The following is a 17,675-nucleotide window of genomic DNA, read 5'->3' as shown; positions in this document are numbered from 1 at the left end:
ATCAGATATCATTAACAAATAATTTTTATTGTCTAATTTATTTCAGACTTTAAATTTTTTTTAAATGCTCTTCAAAGTTCACATCAAATGGCACTTTCTCCAAAAAGCCTCCCTTATGGATTACTCAGTGAGAAATTATCACTGCTTCTTCTGACCTCATATAGTACCTGATATCTGTTTTATCCTTTCGTTTGATTATATTCTCTCGATCATTATTACAGATCTCTTATAGGACACTGTATTTACATGTGGCTGTCTCCTTCTTGCTAAGTTCCATGAGGGAAGGGGCCCTTTCTTTGTATTGCCCCAACATCTAGTGCAGTGATATGCACATGGCTCTAATATTTTGTATTAACACAAACAAATATGAACATCTTTGATGTTTATAGAGGTAGAGTGAGTAAGAGTACTGGACTTGGAGTCAGGAAGACTTGAATTAAAATCCCATCGCTAGGGTGTGATCGCTGGCATGGTGCTTAATTAACACTTTCAGCCTCAGTTTCCTCATCTGTAAAGTGGAGAAAATAACAGCACCTAACTTACAAGGTTGTGGCGAGAATCAAGTGAGATAATTTGTAAAGGCTATTATTATTAAAGCTATCATTATTCTTTATCAAAAATTACAGATTTGTAAGTAATATTAAAGCAGCAGCATCTGCAGTAGAGTGCATGCATTGGAGCCAGGAAGACCTGGATTCAAGTCCCTCCTGTCATGTAGAATGTCTGTGTGACCCCTGGCAAGTGGCTTAACTTCTCAGTGTCTCAGGCAGCTCTCTGCCTGTCAAACAAGCCCTGATATGCAATGATAGAGGAAATGTCCTCATTAAGAGTTCTCTGCCAGCCACCCACCTCCAGAGAAAGAACTGAAGGAGTCTGAATGCAGATTGAAGCATTCCTTTTTTTTTACTTTTATTTTTCTTGGGGTGTTTTTTCTGTATTTTCTTTCACAATATGACTAATATGGAAATATGTTTTGCATGACTGCACATGGATAACCTATATCAAATTGCTTGCCTTCTCAAGGAGAGTGGAGGGGGCAGGTGGGAGGGAGAGAATTTGAAACTCAAAATTTTTAAAAATGAATGTTTAAAATTATTATACATATAATTGGAAAAACAAAATATTAATGTAATAAAAAAAGAATTCTCTGTCAAATAAATCACAGATCTGGTTCAAAAACCTTATAAGGTTGATTAATTAAAAAAAAATTTGATGTTGATTCTTCCTCCACCAAAGTTTCCCAGGAAACGTTAGATGCTAGTACATCATAGACTTAGCCTTAGCAATGCAAAGAAATAGCATGTCTGATTTCTAGTTTTGTAGATAGAGCTCTTACTTTTGTTATAGTCTCCCAGCATGTTTCTTAACATAAAAGACATGTGGGAAATGTACAATTTTATAACCATGTTTTCATCAGTTTAGAGAAGGGATTTTTTTTTACCCTTTTGTGTCATTAATTTGAAGCTGTAGCAAGCACCATTTCCTCATTCCAGTAAAACCATTTCAGCACCTCAGGCTGAGGGTAGCCAACAGTCCTCAAACCCATTGGTGAGTTAGGGGGATGTCTACTCCAAGCAGGAAGACTTCCCCTGGCAGGATGGGTAGATGAGAGCAATTTGTTCCATTGACCAAGAAGGTGGCTAATGCAGGCACTGTGGTGGTCTTAGAGCTTGATCAAACATTGGGGACACCAAGGTCATCCACGGCATCCCAGGCATGACCAGTTGTCTTGACTTTTGTCTTGCCACCGGACTTTTATGACTCTGGAAGAGAGAGTAAGTTTGATGACTGTGCAACTCTGCCTCACTTAAATCCAATTCACATACAAGTCAAGACATCACCTATGACATCACTGGTCCTCTTCAAAAACAAAGGACGAACAGAAGAACAGAACTCTGCGATGGTTGTTAAAGTCCATGGAGACCTTCATAGAATAATATCTTGCAATGCATAAAGTAAATACACCAATATAAAAATATCTTGAAAGCATGTTCACAGACCCTAAGTTAAATCCCCTGATTTATTAATAATAAATGATATTGGTACCAATGGATCTAGCTCTGGCCCTGGAGTCCAGAAGACCTAAGTTCAAATCCAGTCTTAGGCCCTTATCAACAATGAAGTCACTTAACTTCTGTTTGTTCCAGTTTTCCCACCTGTAAAATGGGGATAATAACAGTACCTACTTCGCAAGGTTGTTATGAAGATCAAATGTGATAATATTTATAAAGCACTTAGCATGATGCCTGGCACATAGTAGATGCTATATAAATGCTTTTTCCTAACTGTTTTCTTGCCTTAAATTATTCTAAAACTAGAGGGGATCTTAGAAGTCTGCTAGTACACATGTCTCAACCTGAGGAAACAGCTGAGGTCAGAGTGGTTAAGTGATTTTCCCACGGTCACACAGCTTATCAGTGGCAGTCAAAATTTGAACTGGGATTCCGGGTCTCTAAACCCCATGCTCTGTCCACAGTACCGTCCTTTCACTTTTCCTTTTACTACGTCTACATGTTTAATATTTTACTATGAAAAGCAAGATCTGAGCAACTAATCAAAAAGACTACATTTTGCCCTTTTGAAATTAATCGGACAAAACAGGTCACATTGTCCTGCCAGGGAAATGTCCTGGGAGAAATTGTCCTTTCTGGGAACAAACTTGGAAGGAGTTTTCATTTCAAGGAAAAAGCCCTTAGAGGAATATTTGATTTGATTTCACTTTTTTTTTTTTACTCTCTCTCTCTCTCTCTCTCTCTCTCTCTCTCTCTCTCTCATCATTGGCAATCACTTCCAGTTTAAGGTCATCTGAAAATTGTTCTGTTTACCTCCATTTTTCCTGGATATTCAATAAGGAGCCTGAGTTCAACCTTGGGCATCTCAGAGAAAGTCTATCCCTGGCCTTATGGGTTGGTTAAGTAGGCCCTGGATATTCATCTAGACTGTGTTTGTTGGTACAGCTTGTAGAGTGTCTTCTATTTATACCCTTTACTGTATTTGTATATTAACTTCTCTCAAACCAGTCCAGTGACTTGTTTTCAGCCCCATCCTCCTTCCCTTGACAGTTCAACCAGATGCTTTCTTCTGGTTTCTTTTGTTTCAGTGGCAAGTTTCTCTCCTGTTTCAATAATTTCTTCTCTGGGGCAAAATTCTGCCTCTATTCTATTCCTTGTTATTATCAATTTGGAGATGATTTCCAATTTGCGATTCACCCTCCAGTCTTTCTAATTTATTGAATAGTGTCCAGAAGGTAGATTATAGAAAAGTATTTAATGGAGAATTTGTCTCCATATGTGTTTTCTCCTCATCCTCTCAATACATAAGGCTAAACCATTACTGATTTAAAAAAAAAAAAAGTCCAGGTCTTGGGGCAGCTAGATGGCGCAGTGGATTGAGTACTGGCTCTGGAGTCAGGAGGACCTGAGTTCAAATCTGGCCTCAGAGACATAACACTCACTAGCTGTGTGACTCGGGGCAAGTCACTTAAAAAAAATTTCCAGGTATTTTTTGCGTAATGACTCTATTAGATTTTCTAACCTATGAAGTGAGTATCAGACTAATCTTTGGGTTATAACAGTAATAAAAATAACATTTATTTAAGGTTTACAAAGCACTTTACAAATATTATTGAATAACCCTGGGTGGTAGGTGGTATTATTATTCCCATTTTAGAGATGAGGAAACTGAGGCAGACAGACATTAGATGACTTGCCCAGGGTCACACAGCCAGTAAGCATCTGAGGTCAGATTTGAATTTGAATCTTCTTAAGTCTAATTCCAGGACTGTTTGCTGCATTACTCCTCTTAAAATGCAGCTGTTGTTGTCTATAATGTATTAAGCGACATTCTGACTATTTATTCTTGCATTTAAGATACTTCCCAGCATGAAACCTTCTATTTTTTCCTCTGTCCATTCTCTACCATGGCTGAACAGACAAACTGCCATCTCCCATGCATAGCCTGGGATATTCCCCTCTTGGTGCCTTTGCTTATGTTACTCAGTAAGTTTCTGTTTCCTGCTGTCCCCTCCATCCATTGACTCCTTCATTCAAATGTCACTTCCAGGAAACCACCTCAGAGAAGGATCATGCAACTCGTGCGTCACATTTCTATTGTGCACAGACCCTGTATTGTTCTGTGGCACTGGGGTTTCTATAGGTCCCATTATTCCCTACTAGACTATTCCATTCACTCAGGCTTGTTTTATTGAAAGCTTTGGATGTCTGCTGGTGCCTAGTATTGTGTGCTGCAAGTGCTTCTTAAATGCTTATTGAATTGAATTGTCTCCTAAGGAACTGAACACAGGACATAGAGCCGGAGCTGGAGTGGTCTTCAGAGACCATCTAGTCTGATTTCCTGATTTTTATAGAGGAGAAAATGTCAGGGAAGGAATAAAAGAGGGAAGAGAGGGAGGAAGGAAGGAAGGGAGGAAGGAAGGAAGGGAGGGAGGGAGGGAGGGAGGAACAGAGCAAGGAAGGGAGGGAGGGAGGAAGAAAGGAAGGAAGGGAGGGAGGGAGGAAGAAAAAAAGGGATAAAGAGAGGGAGGGAGGAAGGGTGTGTTCGCATTTTTCCATGTTTACAAAACCAAATCTGAACAAAGTTTTTGCAAGATGAATTTGCTTAGACACTAAAAAACCAAATAAGCAACATAATGCAAATTATTGATATTCATTTTACTTTTGTATAAGATATAGGTTCTTGAAATATGTATTGCTGCTTGAAACTTTATTTTCATAAAATGGAAATTCCTTTTTCTCTCTTCTTCTATTTAGATGGCCCTGAGAAACAATTCCCCTTCCCCAATCATATCTGTATGTGTACCTTCTTTTCTCCCAGTTGGCCCCATGATTCAACCTTTTCTTCTACTGAGCTTTAGTTGATGCTTCCCTTTAATGTCTCTCCTCCTCTCCCTTCCCCTCCTTTCCCCTTCTTTCCCTTTCCCTTTTCTTCCCTTCCCTTCCCTTCCCCTTATTTAAGTGCCTGACTTTCTATCTCTGTATAGGTGGATAATACTACCTGCAAGAAGCAGATTTGGCTATAGAAAATTTATAAGGGGTATTGGACCTTATTTCATTGAGTTTCACAAATCCTGAAAGCTCTATTCACACTGAAGAAAATTTCCCCAGTTAATTGAGGTTTCAGTAATTTCACATTAAATTAACCTTAGGTTGAGAGGCTCAGGGACCAGTGCAATCTCTAGCTGTTAAACTAGGATTATTGTGCTTTGTCAGAAGATCCATGTAACCACAGAATTTTGGAGTTGGAATGAACCATGGAAGGCATCTTGCCTAGCATTTACAAGTACTTTTCCTTCCTCCCACTGGAAATGCTAAATGAAGGGCAACCCACTGCCTCCTGGAGCATCTGATTGTACTTTGGATACCTCTAATTTTTAGGAAAAAATTCCTTACATTTAGACAAAATGTGTTTTTCCACAACTTCTTCCCTATTACTTCCAGTTCTTCATTCTGGGGTAAAGCAGAAAATTTTAATCCATCAAATATTTGATACTATCATGTCCCCAATTTACTTTTTCTCCTTTTGAGTTTTTCATCTGAATTAAAAAGTCAGCAACAAAAATGAACATTTTCATATATAAGTCCAGAAAAAGAAGATTATAAAACTTGCTTGTCTGTTTCCCATTCCATTCTTTCTCCCACTCTCTTAGATGTGGTTTTAAAATGTTTCATTTGTTGTTTTTTTCTTTTTCTTTTATTTTTTTACTTTGTAAAAAGTAAAGTAGAGATAATCAGTACTCTCTGCCTTCCCAACCAAGTCTCCCTTACCCTCACACAAATAAAAGCCTTCCCTTCCTAGTAGTTTGAGGCAAGCAAAAATATCTTTAAAAGTCCGTCTCATTCGACACCTGTGGTTTGTCACCTTTTCACAAGAGATGCAAGGCATTCTTCATTGGTCTTCTTGGATTTCTCTGAAGCCATGCTTTTTGTCATTTCTTGAAATAATAATATTCCATTACATTCATATACAACAACTTGTTTAGCCATGCATCAGTTGATCAGTTGATAAATAGCCCTCTTTGTTTCTGCTTCTTTGCTACTACAAAAAGAGCTGCTCGAAGTATTCTCGTGCATGTGTACCCGTGCCCCACCTCCATTTGATCATTCTGGAGTATTTGCTTAGGAATTATATCAATGGGTCAGTGGGTACCAAATTTTGTGACTTGGGAGGGTATGGTTCCAAATCGCTTTGTAGAATGACTTGGAGCCGTGCAGAGGTCCAACAAAAGTACATTAATACTCATCTTCCAAGGCCTCTCAAAAATTTGTCTTTTTCCTTTTTTTGTCATCTTAGTCAATATGGTAGCTATCAAATGGAACCTCAAAACAGTTTTAATGTTAATTTCTGTTATTATTAGTGATTTGGAGCATTTTTCATACGTTTATGGTTGCTTAGATTTCTTCCTTTGATAACTGCTTGTTCAACTCTTCTTACCATTTATACACTGGGGATTGGCTTTGTTCTTATATGTTTATATTGTTTCTTATTTTTCTTGAATTTGTTGCAAAGATGCTCTCCCCTCCCCATAATTAACTGATTCCCATTCTGTTGCTGCATTGTCCAAATAAATTTTTGGTTTTATGTCCTTACAATTGCTCATTTTATCTCCTGTGATCATCTGTATCCCTTATTAGAGGGATCAGTAACCTTGATCGATAATATATGTCCTGTATCTATTTGAAGGTTATTGGAGGGGTATTAACCTAAGCTTCATTTCTTCCCAATTGCTTTCCAATTTTCCAAAGAGTTATTGTTGAGTACTGAGTCCCTAACCCAGTACTCTGTTTTCTTGATTTTATCTAACACTGTTATTGTGTTCCATTGCTTCTGTATCATGTCTGCTTAATCTGTTTCATTGATCAGCTTTTCTATTTTTAAATCTATCCTCTCCCCTATGCAAATTAGGTGAATTTTTTTTCCTTAAAAGGTATTTAGAACTTCCTCGAGACTTGGTTATGCTCAAAGCATTAAAGGTTCAGGCTGTTGATATCACTTCCTCTTTGAGTACAAAGCAGTCTTGAGGAGGTGCTCCAATACTTGGCTGGTGGATCAAGATGGATAACTTAAGCATTTTGCTGACTCATTTCAAAGGGTCCTTACTGCCTATCCTTGTTAAATTTCCTTGTTAAATCAGCTATAGCTAAGTAAATCTCTTTTTAAAAGTGATTAACCCAAAAATGTCTCATTTTATTCCAATATCAAACCTAACTTCAAGGGGATTGACCTGCATCAGGTCTGGCCCAGAACAAAACCAGCACCAAATTGTTTTAATGTTACATGCTTTGTAGTATAATTGGACATTTGGTACTGCTGGACAACTTTCCTTTGACTTTTTAAAAAATTATTATTTCCTTAGAAATTTTTGATCTGTGTGTGTGTGTGTGTGTGTGTGTGTGTGTGTGTGTGTGTGTGTGTGAGAGAGAGAGAGAGAGAGAGAGAGAGAGAGAGAGAGAGAGAGAGAGAGAGAAATTTGTTTAGCTCAATAAAGCAATTCTTTGGTAGTTTGGTATTTACAGATTTAATAATGTATAAGTTAACTTTGTATTATCATTTTTATTATATTAGCAGGGCCCAACCATGCGTATTCACCCATCTCCAATTATCTAAGTGTTCCTTTTATTTCTGTAAAGGGTGTTTTGTCATTGTAAAACTGATGTGTATTTTGATATCTGTATTTCCAGATATGTATTATGTAAATCCTATAGTAATTATCTCTTTTGGCTGGGTTTTGTTCAAAATACTTAGAAAGATTGGTGATTTTTGTGAGTCTATTTTATATTCTGGTACATTGCTAAATTTATTTATTGTTTCTATTGATTTTTAGTAAGTAATCAATCATATCATCAAAAAAATATTTTGCTTCTTCTTTGCTTTTACTTATTCCATCAGCTTTTTTGTCTTGTATAACTTAAATTTTATATGTTTATGGTTGCTGGTTAATGGTGACACTGAACATCTTTGCTTTAGCTGTAATCTTATTGATAAAATGTCTAGTGTTTCTCCATTACAAATGATTTTGTTTGTTGTTCAGTTGTCTGACTCTTTGTGACCCCATTTGGGGTTTTCTTGGCAAAGAGACTGGAGTGATTTGCCATTTCCTTCTCCAGCTCATTTAAGATGAGGAAGAAGCAAATAAGATTAAGTGACTTCCTGAGGATCATACAGCTAGTAAATGTCTGAGGTTAGATTTGAACTTGGAAAGATGAGTCTCTTTGACTTTAGCCTGGCACTCTATTCACTGCGCCACCTAGCTACCTATTCCATATCATACTCACTCTTAGTTTAAGATAGATAGCATAGTGGTGTCAAACTCAAAAAGAAACAAATTCCTTGTAGGCCAAGTCAACATAATTTATGTTGCATTGTATTTTTATTTATTTTGTTAACCATTTCCTAATTATATTTTGATCTAGTTCAGCCATACACAGGGCTATATGTTTGACACCTCTGGTTTATCATATTAAGTATAGACCTATTTATTTCTGTTTTCTAGTGTTTAGACATAAAACATCAATAAAAGTGAAATTTGTAAAAACACAACAAAAAGAAAACTTTTTTTCTGTATCTGATGTTATCATATGATTTAGTGCTCTATGTTATTTACATGGTCTATTATGTTTTAATTTTCCTCATTTTTGAACCAACTATTCATGGTAAAATCCAATCTGATCTCAATAGATAATCTTTTTAAAAATATGTCTGCAGACTCTTTGCTAATATTTTTGCACTGATATTCAGTAGGTATTCATCTATACTTTTCTTTCTCTCATTTACCTCTCCCTGATTTTAATACCAGGACCATATTTTTCATGTAAAATAAGTTTGGCAGTGTGCTATATTTTACTATATTTGTAAACAACATATAAGATTGGTGTTAATTTTTTTTAAGTATTTTATAAAATTGCTTTTCCAATCTGTCTAATCTTGTCCCACCCCTACCCTCTTAACCCCCCTGTTGGGAGTTAATATATGACTTGGTAAAGTTCTTGTTTTACAGTTGATTTATTTAAATTCTCAATTTTTATCATACTAGAAAGTTAAGCATTTTATGTTTTTGTAAATATTCATCTTTTTCATTCATATTAACAGTTTTTTTACATAAAATTGGACAAAATAATTCTGATAATTTTCTTTATTCTTCTTTTGTTGTGAATTCTTTTTCACTTTTGATATTCAGGATTTGTTTTTTGGTCAAGTTAGCTAAATTTGTCTATTTTGTTAGTTTCCTCACCCTCTAAAAACCTCCATTCTGCTTCTATTTATTAATTCCATAGTGAAGGGTGTTTTTTTAGAGGGGAAGTTTCAGTTTACTATCTCTTTGAAGACTTCATTTTTAATGTTTACTTATTATTTTTATTTACTTTTTTAAAAATTCCCAATTCATTAATATGTTTTTTCTCCCTTTTTTAATGAGAGTTTTTAGAAATAAATTTTCCCTCAAGGACTTCTTTGGCTACTTCACAAGAATTTTAGTATGCTGTTTCTTTTTTTTTTATGTTAAAAATAAAATTAACTCTTTTTGTGTAATTTATTTTTTAACCAACCAATTTTTTAATGTCTAAATTAATATCTCTACTTAAGTTTGAATTTTTCTTCCAATGCTACTTATGGATTATAATTTTTACTAAATTATTATTAAAGGAAATGTTTAATGTTTCTGATTTTCTGAAATTATTTGTGAGGCTTTTATGCCCTACTGTACTTAGTAAAGGTACCGTGCAAAGATGAGAAATACGATATTCTTATTCGAGTAATCTCTAGCGAGAACATGCTGATCTGGGCCCTTTACACAATTTCATACTTCAAATCCAATAGCGTTACCTAAGTTCTGAGTTAGCCCTATTTCCTGCTGTGATTCCCAGGTTTCTATACAGTGCATTTCTGGGTCCTGACTCTCCTTTCAGGGATCTATAGGTGGTAGTGATGAGGTTCTATCAAGGCTCAGGCCCCCAATTATTAGAACTCATACTGGTTTGCAGAACTCCATGTTCAGATTGTTGGTTGGCTTTTTAGAAGGTTGGGCTGCTCCCCACCCTTTTCCCACCCCTTTTGATTTCTTTCTGTTATCTGAGTTCAGAATGGTTTTCCTGTTTCTTGTCTGCATGTTTGTTTCAAGAAATTTGCTTCTTGTCTTCTCTCTCTTTCTCTCTCTTTTTAATGGGGTGAAAGATGGTTTTATTTAAAATAGAGAGATGGGAGAGGTACTACACATGTGAAATGTTACATGTACTTTCAGACAAGGTCACTGAATCATTAATATTACTTAACTGTTTTACTTTGTTACGAGAGACCTCTCACAAAGTAGGGTAATTTGTAAATACTTGCAATGTAAAAACAAAACATCAATAAAAGTGAAAGTGTTTTTTTTTATAAGTATATCATTTTTTTCTGTGATGGGATTATACTAAAAGCTTTAGAGGTTTTCTTTTAAGAAGAGATAATAATAATTACACAGTTTATTATTCTTATAAGCCAATATTATGACAGTGATTTAAACTATTTCTGGCAATGAGCTGACTGATTTACTTTATCTTTCTAAAAATACTTCTAATAGTCTTCACACTCTTTACTCATTATTATAAATTCCTAAATTTTTGCTTAAGAAATGAGAAATATTAAGGTTAGTAGTATTTACAAAATCCATAGTGAGTATTTAAACCCCAGAAGATGCCATTGCACATAATTGGCTAGCATTCCAATAACGTAACGTTCATATCTCCTGACAAAGTTAACAGAGCTACACATAATTGCATTGCTAAATTGCTGATTCAAGGACTTATTTTGTTTCTAAAATTTGTTATTTCTGGGAATATCACTCCTAGGATGTGCATGAAGTATACATGTGTATAAACTCCCTAATATTTATTTTATTTTTAATAATGAGTCTCTGTTAACAGGAGGCAGGGCCATGGACATGATATTGAGTCATTTCAGTCATATCCCACTCTTTGTGACTCTATTTTTTTTTGTTTTCTTGGCAAAGATATTGGAGTGGTTTGCCATTTCCTTCTCTGGCTCATTTATCAGATGAGCCACTTAGGCAAATAGGGTTAATGGCTTGCCCAGGGTCACACAGCTAGTAAGTGTCTGAGGTCAGATTTGAACTCATGAAGATGAGTCATCCTGACTCCAGGCCCTGCACAATATCCACTGTGACATCTTGCTGCCCTTGAATTTATATCTTATCTTTTCTGAGGTTAGCTTTCTATAGTGGCAAGAGAAGAAACCTGTATATGAATCTCTCCATTTCATACTAACTGGCTATCTGATCACTGATGATTCACACTCTGTAAGCCCTGGGTTTTTCCCCTGTATGTAGGAGATGAGAATAGCTGGGGTCCACAGTGGTGAAAATCAAAGGAAGCCATGCCTGTAGTGATTTGCATTTCCTTCCAGCATTGTAAAACAATTTCCGTTGTTCTTCTGTGACTCCCTCAGCACTTTGCCTTCTTGCCTTGCATATGGTAGGTCCAAATGAGAAAGGAACACTCCCATCTTCATTCAGAGAGAAATTTATTTGTCTCAATACATTTGGCCACTGAATGGTGGTTGAATTGAACGTGATCTTTAACGACTCTGGTCCTGTTTCTACAAGTAAGTGTGTGAGTTTAGGGAAATCATTTACCCTTTGGGAATCTTACTTCATTTACCAGGAAAATGTGGGGCTTGGCTTGGATTCGAGATCTCCACAGTCCCATCTGTCACTAAAATTCTGTGATTCTAAGATGTCTCTCTCCTAATTTCCATTTACACATTTCCACCTGACTTTTAAAATTAAACAAAATATATCCAATAAAAATTGTGATTCTTCCACATGAGTACATTTCTCTTCCTCTCCTTCATTCCACAAAGAGGGTTTCACCTCCATGTTCAAAATGATTACAAGATGCTAAGAAGGTTGCTGCTTTGATCTGGCTGCTATGAGTGACAGGTGAATTATTATCTAGTTTTGTTATATCCTTTGGTGATGCCTTTCTTTGAAAGCTTGCCTGTTTTTTTTTCTAGGTGAATGAAATTTACCATGATGAGTCACTCGGGGTACATATTAATGTTGTGCTGGTACGCATGATAATGCTGGGTTATACCAAGGTAAGAATGGTCTCTGATGCCATGTGTGGAACTTTGGTCAGAGGGCCAGATAGAGTCATTTGGGGAATCTTGGACACTCAATTCCTTCAGCTCCAAATAACTAAGGAGCAGATTGCTCTGAGCTGAAGAAAAGGAATTGTCCATGTGAGAAAGGAAAACTCCCACACCTCAGCCAGAAAAGCAGTGGTTTATCTCTTTTAATACAGGCAAGAAATTAACCTATGATTTTAGCCTATGAAAATGGTGATTCTTTTCCAGTAAACAGATTATTGAAATGAACCAAGAAGTCTCAGGCAGGCAAAAATATAAAGATTTTAATTTTCTACATATGCCTAAACTTCTAAGGATAGGAGAAGTGGCTTTTGTACATCTTTGTATAATGCCTTGCTCAATAAATATTTGTTGAATGAATAAACATGATCCAATTAAAGAGAAACTGCTTAATCACTAAATTACACCAATTAGACTGGTTTTACTTACATATAATATTTTACAGAAATAGCCTTTCTTTTGTGGAAAGAATTTTGGGTAACTTTTCCATTTAGATGTGGGTTTTTTTTTTCCTTTGGAATGTCATAATTGCCAAGATATTTAAGTATGTTTTTATTTTCCTTTCAATTTTTCTCTTGCCACATTTGAAATACTAATGAGCCTGTTCATTTAGGAAAGAGAGACAAAGACTATTGTGTTAACACTTCATCCCTTATGTAATATCCCTTTATCTCCTTCTGGTGAGATAGTATGTCATTGAGTCTTGGTTTAGTCCCAGTAGCCTAACCTACTTTATCTCAATCACAGAGAATATAAGCAGATTCCAGCTGGTATCCTTAAAAGCCAGGGATTAGTAGTTCCATCATTTATTAGGGGATGTATGTATTCTGCATAGAACCATCCCTGGTTATTTTATTAAGAATGTAAACACTGATAATAGCCAATCTAAGAAACATTTTAACCACTTCCACACTTAACCCAAGAGGACCAATGTTAGAATGTTGTACCACAGAGGACCCTCTCATTCAGATAGGGCTTACCACATGATGGGCACTTAATAATAAATACTTGTTTTATTTGACTTAGACATTCCAAGCAATGGCAACTTTTCGTCTACCATTCTGATGGTCAGAAAATACACAGCTAGAAGTAGAGACTACATCTAGCTCTCTCTTCTCTCCATTATTTCATGGTATGCCCTGCAAGTAGATATTTTAAATATGTTTTTCCAATAAGCAAAATTTTAGTCACTCTCCCTCCCACTTTCCCACACACCGGAAAAAAAATAATAAAACCCTTGTAACAAATATTCAGTTAAGAAAAGTGTCAAAAATTTCTATGTTCTTATGCATCCTGAGTCCCTCCTCTCTCTTTCAAGAGATGAGTGGCATGCTTTATCATTGGTGTTCTGAAATGCTTCCAGAAGCTCACTCATTGTTTCCCCTATTCATTAGGTTATGAAAATCATTGTCTAAGAATTAGAAGCCCAAAGGTTTAGTGTAAAATAAAGGTTCAGAATGTAGGCTTTGGGAAAATCTGGAACATACATGTTAAATTGGTTGTGATTGTTCAGTCCATCAGCCTCATAGAGAGAGGAAATCCATCCCGGAGTCTGGAGAATGTATGCCGCTGGGCATGTCAGCAGCAGAAGTCAGATCCCAACCATCCTGAACACCACGATCATGCCATTTTTCTAACAAGGCAAGACTTTGGCCCTGCTGGCATGCAAGGTAATGATGCTGTCATATAAGAGGAAATTCCTGTGTAACCCCCAAATCAAACAATATTGTCTGGCCAGCTCAGTGCAAGCAGTTTTATATTATTCGTGTCTATCTTTACTTTCTGACATCCTCCGTTGACTTCTTTGGAGTGTTGCAAAGACAAGAATCCTTCCTAGTATTCATTACTTTCAAACTGTCTCAATAAGTCAAAGAGAGACATATGTGCATTGAGGATGGAGAGCTAGCCTTCAGAAAAAGGTGGGTTATGTCCTGTATCAGACACATACTAGCTACATGAACTCTGAGACAAGACACCTCTCAGTGTTCCAAGGCAACTCTGTTGTATGTTCAGTTACAGAATAGTCACCAAACTACATTGGGAGAGGGAATTTCCTCACCAGGAATTCCTATACCAATCAGATAAAAAATCCAGACTAAATGATACCAGTAAAAATCAAACTTTTCTTAAATCACCACTGCTATAGATTTTGGAGGAAATGACCCACAAAATCTATCATGAATTGTACAAACTGGTAATGCTAAAAGTTAGGACCAACATAAGAAGATGACTTCTACTTGTCTTACCTACTTGTGATGAATTCTAACATAGGCATTGGGGAAAAACAGATTCCACACTTCTAATCTCCTTATTAGTTTTTGTGGAATTAAAAAAAAAGTGGTATTAAAGTCATACAAGTCATTTATCATCCTTGACTTCAGTTCTCTCACCTGTAAAGTGAGGGAGTTTGATTAAATGACCTCTAAGACCATATCCAGCTCTAAATCTGTGATCTGTGAGGCCAATGAAGAGGTTCAGCAATGACCAGGCCATGCAAAGCATCCGTAAAGGGGCTCAGGTAGGTTTATCCAAAAGAGGACAGATTCAAATGGCTACTGCTTTGTAGGACATGGCTTTACCAAGGAGAGGTGACTGTCCTTGTTTCATAGAAGATTTTTTTGGTAGGGAGGATCCAGCAGCAATTCCTTATGGGTTTTCAGATGAAATGAAAATTTTTTTTAAAAAAGTTATTATTCTTTACAGGGTATGCACCAGTCACAGGAATGTGTCATCCAGTAAGAAGCTGTACCTTAAATCATGAGGATGGTTTTTCATCAGCCTTTGTAGTGGCCCATGAAACTGGACATGTGTAAGTCACTCTTTATCACTAAGGGACATAAATAATTTTTTTTCTTCCTGCTTCCAATTGTTTTTGTACTTTGGAAAGAGGCATGTGAGATCTCCCAGGTGCCATTTTGATCCCTCTCCTATTGTTCATGTGTCTAAACCAGGGAAGAGGTCATATACTGAAATTGTGAACAAGTGGCTCCCCATTGGGACATGCATACTGGGCTCAGGAATTGCTGTGAAGCAATACCAACTTATAGGAAGTTGTCTTATCTCATTATATGAGATATGCCTTAGTAAATGTGGTTTCTCAAAGAATGCCAGTTTTCCTCCCAACAGGCATAAAGGTTCTTATTGATATTGTTTTTGGTTTACTTTGGAATAATTGGCACAGGTCTTTGAAGTTATCAAGCCCGTTCACATTCATCAGTATGCCTTTGGTTTCTTCTGATCTTATCTCGTTTTGATCTTTCTAGGTTAGGAATGGAGCATGATGGTCAAGGAAACAGGTGTGGTGATGAGACAGCCATGGGAAGTGTTATGGCTCCATTGGTACAAGCGGCATTTCATCGCTATCACTGGTCCCGGTGCAGTGGCCAGGAATTGAAAAGATACATCCAGTAAGAACCCCATGGGCATATGTAGAGAGTACTGAGATACTGTAACTTGAAAAGAGAGACATGAGCTGTCCACATCTATGCTTGGTCATGTGAAGACATACGTTACAAAGTATAGGTCTAGACATTCAAAGTAGATAGTTTCTTAAGATCATAGATTTTGAACTGGAAGAGATAGTAAAAGAAATCTATCAATAAATCAATTACCAATCAATTATTAAGAGCTACTAGGTGCCAGCCATTGTGGTAGGTGCTGAGGACAGATATCAAAGTGAAACAGTCATCTAGGTAAACGCCCTCATTTTACAGATGAAACTGAGATCACAGGATGACAGAGTCAGAGCTAGAAGGGACCTCAGAGACCATCTAATCAAACTCTCTCATTGTAAAGATGATAAATTGCATCCCAAAGAAGTTGGGATTTACCCAAGGGCATACATTTGGTGTCAGGGCCAGGATCCGGACCTAGGTCTTTTGCTTCTTTGACAGTTTTGGATTCATGGCCTAATCCCAACATTTACTATGGGTATGGGCATGCCCAAGTCCATTAATCTTTCTGAGACTTAGCTTTGTCATTTATAAATTCATGCTCATGTTATTTACACTATGCATCTCGCAAGGTGGTTGTAGGGAAAGATCTCTGTAATCCTAAAAGTGCTACATGAATATGAGCTGCTTTTATTATCCTTATTGTCACCCATCTTACTTTTCTCATCTTGTTGGATAGAATCCAGGTAGAAATGGTGCTCAGTCAAGTCACTACCATGCTAGGGAGTGCCATAGCACACAGAGCACTGGGACTAGAAGACCTGAGTTTGAATTCAGCCTCGATAGTTACTAGCTGTGTGGCTCTAGACTAGTCACTTATCTCTGTCTGCTTCAGTTTCCTCATCTGTAAAATGGGGATAATAATACTTTCCAAGCTTTTTATGAATGTAAAGTGAGATAATATTTGTAAAGTGCCTTGCAAACCCTGAAGTTCTATATAAATAGTAATTATTATTATATTTGATCTTTTGGTGTTATAATTAATATTATCTTTAATTATTATGTAGTCAACAAAATAAATTATATTAATATACTACATTAATACCAATTGTGATGAATGTGATTAATAGTAACATAATATACACTATAATAACTATAACATATTATATGCTTTATTAATATATTTAATGTTGTTAATATTTATTAAATTAACACTATAATCAATATCATATTTAACATTAAAATTAGTATTGATTTAATAAGTTCAGAAATGAGCTGTTTCATAACTTTATGGTTTAATTATTTAAAATAATTTAATTCATTTACTTTGATTTAGTAATATAACAACTAATTATATGTAATAGTTTATAATAAGTCGATAATGTTTAATGATAATATATTAAATTATATTTAATAGTTAAATATATTTAACATTGAACAGCCAGGTAAAATAATTGCTTTTTAAAATTTAATATAATTATTGGGCTATAAATTGATATTCTGTAAGTTCGTCAAAAGTATCTTTGGGATAGCTTTAGCATGAGACAGGATGACAGGAGTGATTTGTGCTTTTTCTTGCTCCACTGTGATTTCAATTTCTCTCCTTGGCTTCTACAACTTTGGAAGCTGTATCCTTTTGTGTAGTTTGGAAGTGATGAATATTTTTGTAAGGCTACTTCTATACACATGGCGTTCTTGAGTTTTTGTAAATCAGTGTTATGTCGGTGTTTTTGTGGGCAACAGTTCTGTCTGTGATAATGGTTTAATTATAGCATACGTCAGTTACTTGGTCCTGAAAGGTATTTTGAACACTGTGCCTGTGGGGCAAAGATTTGTCCTTTGTTAGTTTTTGAAAGGCTAAGAGTTTCTGATCTACAGCCCTAGCCACCAGGCGTACTTTGTCTTTTGGGTTTGACTGGTGCTAAATTTCTGCAGCCTTCAGTGATGTGTGTTATGCATATTCTGTCATTTCCTTGCATAGTCTTCCTTGTTCAGTAAGTCCATACTCATTGAGGAGAACGTTAAAAGCCTTCTTCATCTCATGGAATTTTGCCGTCATGATAACAAGATGTCATTTGGCCTAGATGAGTATGAAATTCTTCATGTACACCGAGGAAAGACAGAGAG

The 17,675-nt window shown here is 36.1% G+C and overlaps 1 protein-coding gene across 1 annotated transcript in view; it reads left to right on the top strand.

Annotated features, from left to right (window-relative positions):
- Window positions 1-17,675, top strand: part of ADAMTS3 (ADAM metallopeptidase with thrombospondin type 1 motif 3) — a 298,704-nt gene that overhangs the window by 218,104 nt on the left and 62,925 nt on the right. Inside the window, exons 6-9 of the mRNA XM_020988493.2 lie at window positions 12,022-12,105; window positions 13,670-13,826; window positions 14,860-14,965; window positions 15,420-15,563. Of these exons, the coding sequence (XP_020844152.1) occupies window positions 12,022-12,105; window positions 13,670-13,826; window positions 14,860-14,965; window positions 15,420-15,563 (491 nt within the window). The remainder of the gene's footprint in view (window positions 1-12,021; window positions 12,106-13,669; window positions 13,827-14,859; window positions 14,966-15,419; window positions 15,564-17,675) is intronic.

Source organism: Phascolarctos cinereus, unplaced genomic scaffold, assembly GCF_003287225.1.
Source record: "Phascolarctos cinereus isolate Bilbo 61053 unplaced genomic scaffold, phaCin_HiC Scaffold_9;HRSCAF=440, whole genome shotgun sequence".
Taxonomy (NCBI): domain Eukaryota; kingdom Metazoa; phylum Chordata; class Mammalia; order Diprotodontia; family Phascolarctidae; genus Phascolarctos; species Phascolarctos cinereus.
This window is presented reverse-complemented; position numbering and strand designations above follow the sequence as displayed.